Source organism: Ammospiza caudacuta, chromosome 8 (assembly GCF_027887145.1).
Source record: "Ammospiza caudacuta isolate bAmmCau1 chromosome 8, bAmmCau1.pri, whole genome shotgun sequence".
NCBI lineage: Eukaryota > Metazoa > Chordata > Aves > Passeriformes > Passerellidae > Ammospiza > Ammospiza caudacuta.
This window is the reverse complement of record NC_080600.1, coordinates 18,380,829-18,399,081: the sequence shown is the minus strand read 5'-3', so window position 1 is coordinate 18,399,081 and position 18,253 is coordinate 18,380,829. Positions and strand designations below refer to the sequence as shown.

The following is an 18,253-nucleotide window of genomic DNA, read 5'->3' as shown; positions in this document are numbered from 1 at the left end:
CGGGACACCATGAAATCTTTTGAAAACATTGCTCCTGCAGGCTTAGACAACAAGCACAGCACATCCTTTTCCTAGTGAAAGGCCTGGAAAATGCACTTTAGGAGGCACAGCCTTAGGAGTCAGAATAAATCCTCCCAGATGTCCCTGGTGACAAAGCAGCCCAATTTGATCAATACAGCAGCATTATTAACACTGCACTGCCTTACATGAGGATAGTCATATGTTCTTGCCTCTGCTGAGAGTGGGGGAAGGGGTGCAAACTCCTACAACAATTCACAGGGGAAACGTCTCTCTCAAAATCATTAAGCCTGCACAAAGAATCTCTTACCCATTTTCATGGAAGCTGCTTTTTTGGGAGCTGCTTTTTTTGCTTTTCTGCTTCACTAGTATTGATCAAGCTCGGGTGGAATCCTAGAAATAGTATGTGCTTTATGGTTTCCTCAAAAAGAAATTTTGTTTTTAACAACTTAGGATCTCTATCTTCAGGCTTTTGTTTCTGCAGCCATGAATACCCTCCATTGTGGGGGCTGGGTATAGACACAAATGTAGGTGGTTAACAACAGTAGGTAAGACTTAATGGTTAGCAAATATTTTTAAATTATTATAAGAATTAGCAATTAAGTTCATCTGGATTCAAGCAGAGGTATTTGTAGCAAAAAGGCATATCTCTCTATATATAGATACATACACACATATCTTGCTGCTGCTTCTGAGCCCCAGCCAGAGTCATGGCCTTGCTATGTGTGGCTCTTGAGAAACACATTTATAGACAGTTCTGGTAATTTGGGAATGACAGGAGAATGAGACGGCAAAGAAAAACAGTCCTAGCCTATCACCTGCTTCACCACAGCCAACAAATCTGAGAATTTTGTACAAACTAGGTCCTGTGTGTACCTGGTGACAAGTTTGCAGAAAGCTAGAGAGGTACCAACCCTATCTGCCAGGTGACTCAAACTGTACCAGAGAAGCTGAAGGCTACGTGGTAGTAAATGGCATGGGAGGAAGAACTGACTAGTAATAAAAAAAGGCCAGCAAATAGCCTTTAAAACCATGAAAAAGACCTTCCTACCCACAAAGAGAGGTGTCACCCACTGCTGGGAAAAACTTGCCATAGGAATGGTGCATCTGCACCAGCCACCTTTCTCCAGCACTCCAGCATCTGGGACAACACATTGTCAAAATCAGAAAACAACAAACTCGCTGCCTCTGAAATCCCGCTGTTCTTTCCCTCTGCCACCTCTTCACCAAAATACACTGAGACCATCAGATCCATGAAGGTTAAAAATGCTGAGTTTGAGCACACCAGAGCACCTCCACATTGTATCTGGTAAGTGTTTCTCACCAGAGAAGTGTGGTGCTGCTTAGAGCTACTGGCACAAAGTTCTTCCGGAAAGGGGTGCTGCAGAAGTGTCTAGACAGACTAAAATTAAAAAGAACAACTTATATGACACTGCCCACTGTCTGCACAGCAGGACAGATTCTCAGAGGGAGGAGTAAATAGCTGGTGCCATAATCGTAGCTAGTGGAGTCATCTTAATTTACACTGGGCAAGGATCTGGCCCAGAAAAATATTCTTGTAAACTTTGCAGCCAAAAATTCCTCTGCTAGACCACATTCCACCAGTCAAACTGCCAGGGAAGACAATTGCAGAAATAATTTAATTAAAATGGAGATCAGGGAGCTGGTATCCTTTTCAAGCTCTGCTCTTGACTTCGTCTCTCCAACAACTGAGAGCTTGGGTGTCCCAGTTTCCCAGTCTGTAAAATCAGCATGCTACAGCTTCTCTGCTTTCTGAGGACAATGGCTCTGAAGCATCCTATCTGTTCAAAGCCCAACCATCAAATCAAACAGATTTGATGCTCTAAATCTGAATGCTCTAAACCTCCAGCTCTTGGATGAAAGGGCGTGTATTTTTCTCTGCTGAAACAGCTCTGTCTTTGCTCTTGGAAAATTTGATCTTTAAAAAGTCAACTTGCAAGTTTTGCTTCCAAGACTGTAGGTGTCAGGTTCTCTGACTTATTGGGGTACTGCTAAAGATTTTTGCTGCTACAGACTGCTCAAACTTGCCAGCACAGTTCTGGTACTGAAGTAAGAGTTAGGCAGAGAGTACCGCTTTCCCACAATTTTGTCATTCATATTTCTGAACTTCCACTTTTGTTCTGATTAACATCTGGGAGGACAGTGAATTTTATGCATATTCAACTCTTTCAGGAAATCATTAGATGAAAAAATACACCCAGGATGCAGACCAGTGCAATCACATGATCAAGTCATAAGGATGGTGCCACGTGATGTCTCATTGTAGCAGGTCCTTTGTTTTCAATCCTCAGTCTCTGTTAAAATATTTGGCTTTTTACTGGCCTGCAGAATCATTGGTGATGGCACATGGCTTAGGACCTGGTTTTTTACAGCCCTCATGTTCCACACAAAAATCCCTCATAGATACCCACAGCTTAAGAGCTTTTAGAATAAAGGGGAGGTAGACTACAGTTTTTGAGAAAAGTTTTCACAGAGGCAGAACCAAGCAAGAACCCAGAGAGCCCTGGTGCCTGCACCAGCTGTGTGCCTCACTGCTGTCTGACGAGGCCCCATTGTTTTGTTATAACCCCAGCAGACCCTGCATGGAGCCAGCAGCTTCCCTCCACACAGGAAAAAAAGGGAATCACCCAGCTTCTGAAACACCAGGAAAGTATTTCCTTGTCATGCAAGCAGCCCAAGCTGATTCAAAGGATGGCTAAGCAGCACAGAGGACAAACACAGCAGGAAGGCCCAGAGTCCAGCGTGTCCCGACAAGCAAATGGAGAGCACCTCACACCCAGAGCAGCTGAAGTTCATGTGTGCCCTTTCTATCCCTCCCCTGGCTCAGGCAGGCTCCTCTGCCTATGTGAGGGACTTTGGCAAACCCTCTTTTAAGGTGCATGGCCAGGGTGCAGGGAGCCACACTGCTCAAGGCCACTACAGTGGATAGTGGCAGAGTGGAGAGACCCTCCAGAGAGACAACAGTGGGACCCCACTACTGACCACACAGCATTTCAGGCAGGCTGCTCCCTGCCCACATTGGAGCAACTCCCTTTCTGAAGAGCTGTGCAGCCCTTGGAAGGACCTGGACAGGCTGGAGAGCTGGGCAGTGAAGAACAATCAGAAGTTCAACAAAGGCAAGGTCCTGTACATGGGAAGGAACAGCCCCACACACCAGCACAGGCTGGGGACTGCCTGCTGGAGCAGCTCTGTGGGAAAGGACCTTGGGGTCCTGGTGGACAGTGAGCTGTTCCTGAGCCATCAGTGAGCCCCTGTGGCCAAGAAGGGCAATGGGATCCTGGGTGCATTAGGAAGAGCATTGCCAGCAGGTCACAGGAGGTGATCCTGCCCCGCTGCTCAGCCCTGGTGAGGCACATCTGGAGTGCTGTGTCCAGTTCTGGGCTCCTCAGCACAAGAGAGGCAGGGAGCCCCTGGAGCCAGCCCAGAGGGTGGCAACAAAGATGATCAAGGAACTGGAGCATCTCTATTATGAAGAAAGGCTGAGGGAGCTCAGAGTTGTGGAGCCTCCCTCACTGGAGAAGAACCATCTGGACACAGTCCTGTGCTGTGTGGTCCAGGATGGCCCTGGATTAAACCAGATGACAGACTGTGGTCCCTTCCAGCCTTACCCACTCTGTCATTCTGTGAAGAGAAGGGTAGAGGTGTGCTGGGTGGGCACCCAAATTCAAGGGGCCTTTACTCTTCAACTGTGGTCCAGGTTAAACACTGTTTCACATCCATCAACCACAAAGCCAGTGGTGTTTAACTAACTAACCAGCACACAGATACTTTTTCCCAAACAAAGGTCAACAATGCACAGCAGCCCCAACAGCTTTTCCCAATACTAATACCACCCCACAGTTATATTTGTGCTTTTAGGCTCTTTGAAATGCTGAGATCTTTCATGACTCACTCTCAAAATCCAGCACTTAGAACCAGCTACCATCAAGTCAAGTCATCAACACCAATTTGACTTCATCCCATTTAAAGTCTGTTTCATTAAACAAACAAACACAAATTTGGCATCATTTTTTTGTTTCCCTTTACTCTGATGGATCACAGCCCTTGTTATTAAAACATGCTTAATAAAAACAAATTGGAAAACTAAGGAAACTCATAAAAAGCTCTGATTGTGAAGAAAAGCAGGGAAAAGGGCTTAAGGAGGAAATGCTACATTTTTCTGTGATGCCAGCAGAAAGAGGCAGTTTATAAAGAAAACCACATAGTGGCAGGAAATAAATCCTTGAGACTGAATTTGGAAAAACACAAATTAAGGCATTTATGGAAGAAACGGCAACACAACATACACACTTAACACAAAACAGAGATCCAGTAAGGCTGACAAGAGTCCTAGAACAGATAAGACAGAGAAGACCAATATAGCTTTGAGGACACATTCTAAGCATCTGATTCATAGGAAAACTGGAGGGAACAGAGAGATGGAAAGTATGAAAAAACTCAAAGGGACATGCACCTTTATTACTATTTATCACATCTGTTCTGCAGTCAGAGTTGTAATCTCCAGTCAATGAGCAGGGGTCTCGTTTCACATTTAGATAAAAAATCCATTAAATAGGTGATATAGATGATGATGGGAAAAAGCATCACAGCTTTGTGCAACTATAAACACAGTGAATCCAAACAAAGCAACAGACTTGCGCACAGAGAACAGAGAGAATATGTGAGGGAAAAGACTTGGGCAGCAAAAGACAAGAGTCTGTTAGGTATTCCTCCCCTAAATCAGGTTTTAGCACGGGCTTCCAAGGAATACAAGGCTTCACACCAGGTAGATTTCAAAGGACATTGGAAAGCACCACTGAGGCATACATTAAGAAATGCTACCTGGGCAGAATTTCATGATCTAACAATGCCAATTTCCAGAATTTGCTTGTTTTTTTTCTGGATGAGATCTGCTTATATGCAGTTTATTGCTGCTGGATAAAGACAGACCAAAAATGCTTCTAATCATGTGCACCCTGCTCTTGAATCGCATTTGCCTTCAAAATCAGCCAGTAAAACCCATGTGCTGAACACAAGGTCTTCTCTGACCCTTCTCTAACCTTAAAGACCAAGCTGCAGTGTGAATGTGTCCTTTTCCCCATGATATAACATAACATGACACAGACTCACGCTGGATTCCAGCCAGAGGAGGAGGAAGACCCCACTTCCATGAACCTGGTCTCTCCTGTGAGACACATTTCCAACCTGACACAGAGCATACATGTGATGGGTTCTCAAAATGAAACGTGTCTGGCCATCCATGTGTGCACACAGAGGGACCCTTCATGACTCACATTTATACTGCAGCATTTCAACATCATTAAAACAGAGCAAAAAGGCCTCAAAAAGGACTTGTGTACAGAAGTGGATTTTAATGTCACAAAAGGCCACTTTGGTAATTTAGTCTCACCTCTGGATGACATAGTTCACTGAAGAGCACAAAGAGCTCCCTTGAACACTCACAACCACTTTCAGGTTGGTTTCCCCTGTTAGATATGAAAGTCTGGGAACCTTCAGAATGGGAAAAAATCAGAATGGGAACCCTCCTTCTATCCATGCATTGAGACTTTCAAGAGACTTCTCTCACCTGTCATCATTTCACAGATGGGTATGACTGTCCTGGGGGAAGTTGTGCCTACACCAGACATTATCCTACCTTGCACTGTTGGGGAGGCCACATTTAGCTCTTAGAGACATTTTCTAGTTCCCTCCCACACCCACATTTTCTTCATTTATAAAACCAGTGAAAACAAATCATGCTTCACCTTCAGTTTTATAGAGGGCAGCTCAGGACCTCTCATTCCTTCATGGAAGGAAAATTTCTTTCTGTACAGTTTCCATTATTTATTAGCTGAAGGTCGGGGGAGAAATGGTATTTATAGGATGCCTAAGGCCATGCTCACTATAAAACAGAGTAAGTCAATATAGCTACAGCACAACTTAGTGGCCTATTGTGCAATATTTTAAAAAATGCACTCTCATTACAGCACTTGAGAGTATCTCCTCCCCAACACCAGTGAAAATACATTTATGAGAGCTATGGAGCAGCAAGAATGTTTTAATCAGATCATTAACATGGGTGTGCTGTTTTCTGCCCACATCCTGATATTTAGTCCAAGTCCTGACAAGATCTGGGATTTGTATAATCTATTCTTCTGAAAGGTGTCAAGTGATTTTGTGGACACTAGGCCAGTATAAATTCACTGTAACTTTGGCAGATCTGCACTCACTGACTGATGTGAAATCCCCAATGTGATGTGGATACTATTCTTTCCGTTTACAAAGAGAAAAACTATTCACAACTGAATGCCAAAGGTCTCCCTGACCTTTTCTACTTAAAGAAATTGAAATGAGACAGAAATTCCCATCTTACACCATACTGGAACATCACCTGACCAGAGATGCAGCTTGCTCAAACAAAACTGACTGAGTGGTTTATGGCATAGCACTCACTGCATGAAATAATTCACATGAGACAGTCCCAGTGAGGAGAAGCCTTCAACCTAGAACAACCACTCAGCGTGCAGCTGAGGTATTTGGGAGTAAGAAGCCACTCACAACTTGCTTCCCTTGCTCTCCCTCAAATGTATTCTTATAAGAAATACACTTCTCATGTGAGAAAAAGAAATCCCAGTGCAGCCTTTGTAGAGCTCTCTGCACCTACTGGCATTCTCAGCCCTCAGAAACAAAGCTGGGAAGTCACCCAGACAGTCACCTGTCTACCAAGTCTCTCACACCAAAAAGCAACTCCACACTAGAATTCTTCTGTTCTCCCTCAAACTACTGGGGTTTATTCATGTTTTAAACATGAATAAACCAGAATTCAAAAAAGCCCAAGACAAGCTAGGCACACTCAGTAAGGAGTATTTAAACTGGGCACCCTGAAACTTATTTGCCAGAATCCAAGAAAGATTAATAAAGGAATCACTCCCAGAAAACAGAAAACTGTCTTGAGTGAGCAGGAAATCAAGACTGCCTGAAGAGAAAGCATGAGCTCTGCAGCCAGCTCAGAAGTACAGTGTGGTGCCAAGGCCCTCATACTATCTTTTAAATCCCCAGATTCTGAGGGGGTTTAAGCACACAACTTCATCCAGGTATTTTAGCCTGAGTCTGGAAGGTTTCAATCTGTAACCAGTGTAACAAGCACCAAAGCTCCCACTGACCTTAACTGACTCATTTCCTCTAAAAAAGCCCTTCAGGTGAAACCAGGTCCTTCCATTTTCAAACACTGCCTACAAGAATCTTTCTTTGTGCTTTAAAAACATAGAAGAGGTAAGAGAAGTACCAGTAAGGAAGTCTACACTGTTTTCCTGCAGCCAAAAGTAGGAAACTTCTCCAGGTGACATCCGCTTACCCTGAAATTCTCAACCCTAAAAGAAAAGCACCTTACAAGCTCTTCCAGTGGGTCACATCACTTAAAGCAGTCTGCCTTGTCCTCCAAGATACTGGAGACCTCCAAAAGTCTGAATGCTTTCTTCCTCTGGTCTGACCAGACAGAAACATGCCTTACTCCCCCTATTTGACTTGAACCCCCCTGCTCTTTCACAGGTTTCTTAGAACCCCAACTCTCAGAGACTTCTGTTTACACCAGAACCATCTTTCTCAGCACCAAAGCCAAGCTCCCAGTTTCCTCGATTGTCCAGGAAAGCCTACGAACATAATTAACACTACTCTGAGAGATCAAAATGCAAAAACAAATCGAAAAAACACGTACCTTGGTAAGGATCTGATGGACAGCAACCTTCAGATGATCACAACCATTCTGAGGTGCTGGCATAGCTTATGAACAATTGGGGGAGGACTGTCACACCATCAGAATGAACTGGGACAGCAGCATCATGTGGAGCCAGAAAAGAGGTATTTTACCCAAACTGACTGTATTCTCAAATCAGTCCAATGTTCTTTGCTTCTCCCTTATTACCTTAAAATGTAGACAAATTTAAAAATAAAAACAAGAGACACTGAAGTTCATCCCCATCTGATCTAGATACTAATGAGGGAGGTTTTTTCCACTAGCACTGATTTTCCACTGTGCAGCAAATGCAGCCTCTCCACCGTCCACGTGTCAGAAACAAAGCCACTTCTGGCCTGATGCTTTCCATATGAAACACTAGATCCCATCTTTCTTCTCCCCTCTGCCTTCCTCCTTTCCATACTTAATTACTCACACAGCAGCTGTAGTAGGTTGCAGATGAGCAAAATGTTTTCTTCAAAGCAGCACAAATTTTCCAGGCTGACAGGGAAGGCCAAAAGAAAAAAAAAAGAAAAAACAAAACCCCAACAAGAATTATTTAGTACTTTTCACCAGCTTGGAGCAGGCAGCAAGCTCTGCAGGCTTGGCACACTTCAAACCACTGCACAGGAAAAGAACAAAGCCCCAAAGCCCCTGAGCCACTCAGCCCACCCTGCACCCAGGGATGTGGGCACCTCCGATCCAGAATCCAGCAGTAAGCCAGAGGTGCCAAGGCAGGGCGACTGCACTGACTCCAAACCAGCACAGCACCTCAGCAGCAGCTGAGCAAAGGAGAGGGGAGAGAGCAGCAGCTGCCAGGAGACAGGGAACAGTGTGACTGTACTGCTTTTGTGCATCTTGTGTATCAACAGGCCTTGCCCTGAGGAAGGGAGAGCACGCACCCAGATAAGAGACCAGAAGTATCCAGATACTGCCCACAACACCACATAATGCTATGGATGCAGTTCTCCAAGGATGCAACAGTCACACAGAGAGTCTGGATACCTTTGACTAACCAAATTACTAATAGCTGGGAAAAATTAATCAACTTTTAGGGGTGCAAGACCTGAAATGAAAAGCTAAAATTGACAAAAAAGTGGAAGATGTCACCCAAACTAAGTCTCTCACACTGAAAAGTGCCAGGCCCTCAGGAAATTCTAGTAAGTACAACTCATTGAAAGATTTCTACCAAACATTCTCAGAAAATACAGTTTTGCCCGATCTTTTATTGGAATATATATTCATTTTGGAGTCAACGTGTTATCCACTGAAATGTCACACATCCAAGACGTAATCTGTAAGGGCAGACTTGAATCAAGCCACACAGTGACTCAAATCTGGGTCTCACACCTAAGTGCTGTGATGTGTGTTTTGGGCGTAAAAAACAAGTAGACAAGAGCACCTCTCACCCCCTCCTACTCTGCCACCCAAAGAACAATTTTCACCGTGGCCTTTGATAACTAGAACCTTTGTTTTCCATCCAGCCCTGGTGGAAAACAAAGGCAGGCGATTAAAGGCAGTCGTACTTCACCCCCACCAGCACAAAGCAATTCAGCACAATGCTGATTCCCCTCCTGGGCTGGAGCAAGGCAAGTCAGCAGAAACTGCAAATGTTCAAAACCCAAGAACTTTCCTTATGCACGGAAGTGGACTTTGCCCACTCGAGAGTCGGGATTAAAACCAAATGCCTAACACCATAGTAGCCTACTAGTAATGAAAGCATTTTTTAAATCTAATTTAGTTGTCCTGACACATGCCTTTTTCCTCACTGCACAATCTAAATAAACATTTATTTTCACTGTCATTTCCAGTCACTTCAATGGTACCAGAAGAAGGCTGCAGTGACAGAGCTGCAAGGCAGAAGGTGGGCTAGATAATCCTGTCCAAAAAACACAAACCCCGTTTCCAGGGCTTTTTGGATTATCTAGGTGGAGATACTCCCATTGACTGCAGTCTCTGTCAGAATATGCTACCTTACAAAGGTCCTTTATGGTCAAACATCAACCCTATGTCAGCATCCCTTTAAAACTGACCTTCTGAGGCTACAGGTTTAAAGGGCAGGATTTGTAAATCAGGACTCTAATTGGAATGTCTCAGAAGAGCCTCTCACAAACCAGGGTCCTTCTCCTTCACATCTTTTCCCATAAATCACCCTGTCTCCCAGGCTTGCCCTGTGTCACTGTCTACCTCTCTCTCCCTTGCAGAGTATGAGCTGTTGACCCCATGCATGATTTAAACTCCAGCTTTGCACCCAGGTCCACAATACTGGGAAATAACAAGAGGATTAGGACACGTGACACGCTGCCTGTAAGCATCATGATCAAAACCAGAATGACACTTATTTAAGTATGGTTGGTGGGCCTTCAGCAAGCATAAATGATGTAAACATCCCTGTGTAAATGACTGGGACTCTCTGGTGTGTACTGTACAGCACACTACACACCTCTTAACACCTCCCCAAAAAGTAACACAGGTAATGAATACACAGTTACATTGAGTGGAAATGCTTTGGATTAGAAAAGATCCTTCACATGCAAGAACAGGGAGTGGATGGGTACCTACTTCAAAAGGATTATCAGCTTCAGAGCAGCTTACTAAATCAGAGTTGATATATTAAACCTTTAAAAGAAAAAAAAAATTAAATACCTTCTGCCCAACCATCCTACACCCAACTCCAACCCCTATTAAAGATTTGAGAAGGGTCAAATCAGTGCCACACACAGGTTGTCACAAAGACAACCCAGACCTCTGGGAAGGGGCATTTAAGCTTACCTTTCAGAATCTCCTTTTGATTTTTTCATAGAGGCAACTCCCCACCCCACCGACGGCTCCTCTGCACGGGAGCTGCCCTGGTGGCTGCTGTGGCAGCATCTGGGCCCACAGCAGCCCACGGCCCCATGGCCTCACATAACCCTCCTCTGGCCCAGGCACTGTGCCTAAGCACCACAAACCAACAAACAAACAAACAAAACCAGAGCAGGGATCCCCAGAGCAGCAAAACAGAACACAAGAGCTGCCGACGCATCTTGTAACTGAAGAACTGAGAAGCAAAGGTTTGGTGTCCTGATTAAATCCAAGATGTCTCACTACCTTTGAGCATAAAGGCTGAAACATGAACTCACAGGCAGCTTACTCTCACAGGCAGCCTAACAACCTGAGCAGCCAAGCAGTCTTCCTCACCAGCTGCTGCCAGAGCAGGAATGGTAAACACAGCCTGGTGACCAAAGTTTTTTCTGATGTACACACATGTAAATGCCACTTACTTGCATTTTCTCAATGCTGCTGGAATCAAGAAGAGTCAGAAATCCCAGGATGTTTGGGATTTTTTTTAAAAACAAAAGACAACAAAACAAGTCCTCAGTGCCTCAAATGCAAAGAAAGTATAAAGAATATAAAATTAAAAAATAAAAGGTCTGTGACTTTAAAGACCATCTCAGTGTCATGGGAACCAGGCACAATTTTTTAACTGGCAGTGGCAATGTTGGGAGGAAGCTCTTTTCCTGGCAGGTTTGTTTTGTTTGCTTGCTACAGAATCCACTGAACTCTGCAGTTTGAGTGAATCCACACTAATTTTGGCCAGGGCAGAAGCACCCACAGTACAAAAAGGATCATGTGGGGAGAAGAAATTCAGTAATTCAGGTGAGTGATTCCTGCAACATCAGTCTGAAAGACACCACCAAAATGGCACTCCCAGCTCCTGACTGCTGCCAGGAGTTTGGAAACTGTGGGGACATTGTAAATGTAGGGAATGGACAGGAGGTACTTGAGAGTCCAGGGAAGCAGAAAGAGGAACTCAGGACTACTCTTAAAAACACCTTTATTAGCTCTCCAAAAATTCAGCTTTAGTATCAAAAAAGAAAACCACCATCAATTACCAATGCCTGGGCATAACTTTTAGTGAGGTTTTGAGCATGATTATCAAAAGTCTACAATTTTTCTTCCCTCTGCAAAATGTGACAAACTTGATAGGAGATAAGGTGTACTACTAACCCATTGCTTAATGTACTAAACAACAGTATTGCTCAGTCAGTGAGCAAAATCCCTTTGTTTCATTGAGACAACTGCAATCAAGGTCGTTCACACGCAGCTGCAATCAAAGAGAAGCAGCTTCCTTCTTGCTTCCCTATAATGTTTCCTAACTCAGAATGGAGAAACAACACACTGGATGTTTCTCAGTGGAGAATCATTTGACAAACCCTCAAAATATCCCCTAACAATATCCAGAAGATACCATTTGCCTCAACCCTGAAAAGCTTAAGTATGAAATTACTATCTGGAACTGAACACATTCTGCCACTTCTACATGGAAGTACCACACTGCAGACTAACTATATATCATGATTTTCATGAAGCCTATTCTAATTTATGCACTGCCTATTCAGCAGGACATACAGAAATGTACAGGCTTGGGGAAGGGTAGATTTAAGCATCCCAAACAAGTAAGAGAAAATATTTTCTAGCTGAGTACCCACATTATGATTGTGCATTGCTTAAAGGTATTTACCCCATTTCAAAATCACTTGAGACAAGTCATTCACATAATCTGCTATTTTAAGACCTGTAACGTGGATTGCAGGACTCTATGCTTTCAGAATGCCAAAAAATAATCACTTTTAACAATATATTCTATAATTAAGAAATCATGTAACAACAGAGACAGCAGTTTCAAGTTTGTCTTTCCTCTCTTTGTCTATTCTTTCTGTAAGGTGACAGGAGCATGCTTTCAGCACATGGAGCAAGCAGAGGGACTGCAGGTATAAATGGAGCAGCGTTCAGAGTCTGAAATACACTGCATTACACATGTGGCTGTTCTTGGAAGTCAACCATTTCTGAAAGTTATTCCCAAGAGGCATGATGTACTATAACAACTTAAGAAATGTGTTACACTGTGACTGGAACCAAGATGAAATAGCAATATTAAAAGAGATGGTTTAGTTTATGTAGTGGCCAACTATGCCATTAAACTAGAACAATGGAGACGATGGGGAGGCAGGAATGTTCTTCAGTGTGATTTATTCCTTTCCAGTAGGAGCGGAAATTTTTCCTATAGGCCTGAAAATGACCCCATCTGCCAAGCAAAAGTCAGCATTAAGATATAAGAATTCTACTAGATTAGTCACCCTGGGATACTCTGCTCTCACACAGCACAGGTATCTCAAAGCCCTCTTCCAGGATGAGTCAAAACTCAGCCTTCTGAGCGCCACAAAAACCATTAGGCCTTAGCATTGCTGTTGTCAGTCACTTCAGAAAGAGGGAAACTGAGGCTTGAAGAAAACAGGCAAAGAAGGCTATATGAAAGGATCAACAGAAAAACAAAGGCTTCCTCGATCCTATGCTTTACAGGAAATGTGCATCTTTCTTGAAAGGATCATTGTTTGCTGCAGCTGAGAGCAGCTGGGTCAGCCAAGGCAAAAGGAAATGTTATCAGGCAATGGTTATCAGCAAACAATATAATGCCATTTCCACTTCTGCCAGCCAATTAGACCTGTGCTGCCTGCTGACACGTGGGAAAGGCTATCTCCTCCAGAATAAACCAGGGCTTGACACCTAAGCCCTGCTGCTTTTATACAGCTGCATCAGCTACACAGGATGACTCTGTGCATCCACCTGCTCTCTGTGCTCCCATATTCTGACATTATGGGAACTGCCATGCTAGACACTGCCCTACGCTCCCCACGAATATGAAGACAGCCCCAAAATGTCCTGATCAGACCCCTGTTTTACAACAGCACACTGAGTTCTGAGTCCACCAAGGGACCTACAGAGAAGGACAATAGGGATGTCAAAAATGTCACCCCTAGGAAGAGGCATATCTGATTACAAAAGATGCCTTCTGCACCCTGATGTTTCAGTGATACCCTACATGACATTGTGAAGGCCCAGCAGGAAGAACAGAGGGAAGCCCCATGTCCACCCCTTCCAAACCCTCAGCCCCGCTCTCCCCCTCTCCGCAGCCTGGCACACAGAGTGGGACCATGTGCAGCTGCACAGGCTATGCTCCTCAGAGTTATCTCCTTCAAAAACAGCCTCCTACCCACTTCCTTCCTCTGCAGAGTAATGAGGTGCCCTTCAGCCTCGTGCTGCCTCTGCCAGCAGCCTGGTTCCAATCTCAGGGATGCCACATGAGACAGCCAGCCCAGAGCAATGGCATATGTGGCCAGAGGTCCTCCTGCAGCAGCGCAGCAGCCACGCAGGTGCTGAAATCTCCCCCGCCCTGCCCCGAACTGCAGAGTCAGCTCACAGGGACAGAGAGAACTAGGACTGTTCAGTCAGAGTCAGGATGAAGCACCAGGCAGAAACACGAGGTGCCAGCCAGCTGACTTAGAGCAAACGACTCATTTCCCAATGCACACAGCCCACCTCTTCCTTTCATCCCTCCTCAGTGCCATGGAGGCTCAACACTGTGGAAAAGCATTTGTGGAAAAGCTAAACAAAGTTCTCTCTCCTGATGAAATTGTACTATTGATTACTTGTTAGATTCTGACACCCCCACTCCAAGAAAAATCCTCCTCACCTCAAAAATGTTTTGCCTGAAGGAGTACACCCAAAGCTCAGAGAGGAACTCAGCTTCTGTTGCCTAAAAATCAAGCTCTCCCTTCCCAAAATGTGTTTTTAAAATACATCAAATGCATCACAGGTTCATTTCCAGCTTATACTTCAGGTATTTCTACTTCCACAATGCAAACTATGTGCAGGGTGGAATAAGGGTTTCTTTGTTTGCATTTTTGCCTTCTAAAACAGAAACCTACACAAAAGGAGACAATTTGTTCCTCCACAAAATCTGTTTGTTTTGTACATATTGCTGGGTTGCACTCATTCAACTCCAACACTAATTGTCAAAAGCACAGATACCAAACTTGCTCATGTTCCTCTAGCAGTGGGAAGGGAAAACGGGAGATCAGCTGACTGTGTGCAAGCATTTACCAACCTGCCTGTGCTGTCAGTGCCCTCTGTGAGTAATGGGTGTTTCACAATCTGAAATACGAGAAACTGACCCAGCTGTGTATTCCTCAGCAGCCAGCAGACTGTTTTCCAGGCCCAGGAGAAAAGGAAGACAGGACTGTGTCAATGATTTCACCCCAAGGCACGCTCTGATTTTCAGTGGGGCAGGTGCATCTTTCATGGTACCACAGTGAGCATCGTTTGTCAGAGCAGGACCTGGCACTGACTACCTCTGCACATCACGCACTAGTAGCTGCTAATCACAAAACTGGAGCTCACAATGTGATAAAGAAGCTTGCTCTTAACCCACACATCTATTTCCCCCCCAACCCGTGCCTTTTTAAGAGACTGAAGTAATCTCCTGGGGCGCTGCTCTGCTCCTGGGAGAAGCACTGCTCTGGAGCCTCTGTAGCACCACTGGAGCAGAGGCAGGACTTGTTCCAGTGTTTTTACTCAAAATTAAAGCTGCTGTTTCTCTCCTCTGACACATCCCACAGGAATCAGTCACTACCCTGTCAGCTCTCTTCCCCGGAGTCTCAACTGTAGCCTTTAGTTTTAAACGACCCTTTAGAAACACACACATTCTTTGTCTTCAAGTTGCTACAGTTTGCCTAAAATAAGTAAATCCCCAGTACTTGATTACGTTGCAAGTGATTCAGAAGAACTAAATTGGGGTCTCTGTGTCAGTGGGTCTGCCAGGCTTGTGTAACAGCACGGTGTCTGCACAGCCAGCTTCAGCTGCTCCCACCACTGACACATCAGTTTTGCTGCCTGTTGTTTGCAAGGAAAGTCCAGGCAGCAACAGGGGAACAAACTGTAAATACAGGATGCATTATGAAACATCGGGCACTGGTTGCAGGATTTCAGGAAATAAGGGAAAATGCTGCAAATTATTTTCAGCTTCTCTTTTTAACATACGTGGAGAGTCAATGGGGTTTAACCAGGAGCAGGACTTTAAATTCTGCAATGGTAACAGTGGGATTGGGTAGGTACCTGCTACTGTATAAAACAAACTGCTGCTCTTCCACACATAAAAGAAGGCAGAAGGAGACAGAGTATCACTCGCAGCACTGCCTGAAGCACGCTGGCTATGTCAACACACTATGTCGCTTTGGACTGCTTGGACTGTTAGTAATATGCAACCGATCCAACAACGATCCTATGAAATATTTTTTAAATTAAATTATATTAACCTCTTCAGTTTAATTAACATGTTAAAAATATAAAAGGAAAGCAGATGTGACCATCATGGATGTGTGCGCTGAATATTAATAACAAAAAGCATCCCCTCCCCCTTGGAGGATAAAGCAAAGTTGGTTTGGTCATTTTGCAAAATAAACCCTGAATATGTTCACCCTGTAGCTGACAATGAAGCTCTGCTTTGTGTGCACACACATACAAAGCTGAAGCCAGAATGATTTTACTACGGGTAAAGCTTTGAAGATCCAGCCCCGTCCAGCTGGCTGACAATGCAGCCCGAGTACTCCCCAGCAGCTCTGCCATCCACGTTTCTACCCATGCACACTTCTGAGGAAAAATCAAATGAACATCCCAAAACTGACAGGCTACCCTTACAGTAGCCAAGACTCAGGTGAAGGCTGGCAAGATGAAATCCTGTGGCTCATTATTCTCACACTGATAGTGCCACGGTCCGTGCGCTGCAATAGCACCACATGTCATCCCAGCCACATTCCACTATTTCTACCCACCAGCAGATGTTTTTTTTCTTTTAAAGAGACACCAGTTTCCAGAATTTCACCTGGTGTATTGCCTCTGCCAGAAAATCACATAAAGAAACAGAACTACCTCACAACATTTGTTCGTAAATAGAAACGCTGTCTTTCCTTTTCTCTCAATTTCCCAGCTGATAACTATTTACAGTTAACAACTGGGTGCATCATGTATTTTATACAGCTCTTCTCTGTAACATACTCTTCCCCTTGGTCTTACTTGTATTCACACTGCCAGTCATCATTTTAATGCATTCATAAGAATTGATTTCCATCTTTCTCTTTATTCTGTCTGCATATTAACCCTAGAGTGCCTCAAAACACACTGGTTTACTGGAACCAGCCTAAGGCGTCATTGTTTCAAGACAGCGAGAAGTGTGCGTTTCTACTCATCTTCCAAGGAAAAAAAAAAAGGAAAAAAAAGGAAAAGAAAAATAAGTCACATTCCTAGTTACTGAACTTAGCCTTAAAGCTTCTGCTACTGCTTCCAGGCACCTGCCCACCCTCCACCTCCGACTTAAGCTACGATTTTTATTGACATATACTAATTACCTGAAAATAAGAATGATCTATTCCATTTCCACCAGCTGCCAGTTGTCAGCACTGGCTAGAAGTGAGTAGGATTGTTTAAAAGAACAAAACAAAGAAAAATAAAATTAAAAAAAAATCTAAGCTCAAAAATGAAATAAATAGTAGTCACCATAAAAAACAAAACCCTAAAGAATGCCACCGGATCTCAGGTACTGTCGGGTGTGCTCAGAAAGGACTGAAGGCAGACAGATTTGAATGGACTGCTCAGTTTGTCACGGTAAAAAATACAGAGATTTAAAGGTCTACCCACGCGGCAAAAAAAAAAAAAAAAAAAAAAAAAAAAAAAAAAAAGAACCACCAAAAACCCCAACCCTGAATTAAAGAACAAAAATAAAATAAAGTCAGAAATGCAGCCTCAATGCATCGACTGTCTGCGCTTAAGAGATTTACAGGAGTAATTTAAATGATTCACCTGCTGCCAGTTTTCCTCCAAGGATGGCAAAGCTGAGAAGTAGCCGGTGTCGTGGACAAGCTGGAGTTCCTGGAATATACTATAACTAGCCAAGACATCCATGCTGCTGCTGAGCAAGACCCTTTCTTTCTGCTTTTGTGTGTGTTTGTTTGCTCGGGTGGGGGGTTGTTTTTGGTCATAAAAAAAAAAAGGAGGAGGAAAATCAACCAATGATAGATCCAGCGTCCCTTTGGCTTTGTTTTGTTTCAGTCACACTTTAAAAAAAGAGAGAGAGAAAGAGGATCAGCGCGGAGGGACGGCGAGGTTCGGGGGCCGGGCCGAGGAGGACGAGCGGCGCCGGCGCGCACCGAGCACCCCGCGGCCGCCGCACCGGGGCACGTCCCCGCCGCGCTCCGCGCAGCTCCGCGCCGCGGCCATGCGCGTTCGCGACCGCCTTCGCCGCCGCCCCCTCCCCTCTTTATTTTCGGGACACCACATCCCACATCCCGCCCCCCCTCACGCCGCTTCCCTCCCCGCTTCCCTCTCACCCTCCCTCAGCAAGCCCGGCCCGGCCCGGCCCGGCCCCCCCGCGCGCGCAGCCGCGCGGCCCCGCTCAGGCAGCGCGTGGCCATGTAGGGTAAACGGCGGGGCGGGAGGGGCGGGCCCGCCGCGCGCCTGAAGACGCTGTGGCCCAATGGCGGAGCCGCGAGGGGCGCGGGGGGCGGGGCCGGAGCGCCGGCGCCGGCGGCGATTGGCCGGGAGCGCTGCTCCCGCCCCTTCCCCGAGGCTCGCGAGGCGGCGCGCGGCGAGCTATTTTTAGGGCGCTATATAAGAGGGCGGCGAGGCGCG

At 45.0% G+C, this 18,253-nt stretch overlaps 1 protein-coding gene across 1 annotated transcript in view; it reads right to left on the bottom strand.

Moving 5' to 3' along the window:
• Positions 1–17,842, bottom strand: part of KLF7 (KLF transcription factor 7) — a 57,698-nt gene extending 39,856 nt beyond the window's left edge. The window contains exons 1-2 of the mRNA XM_058809370.1: positions 17,773–17,842; positions 16,975–17,009 (exon numbers count right to left, since the gene is read on the bottom strand). Of these exons, the coding sequence (XP_058665353.1) occupies positions 16,975–17,009; positions 17,773–17,842 (105 nt within the window). The remainder of the gene's footprint in view (positions 1–16,974; positions 17,010–17,772) is intronic.
• Between the last annotated feature and the right edge of the window lie 411 nt (positions 17,843–18,253).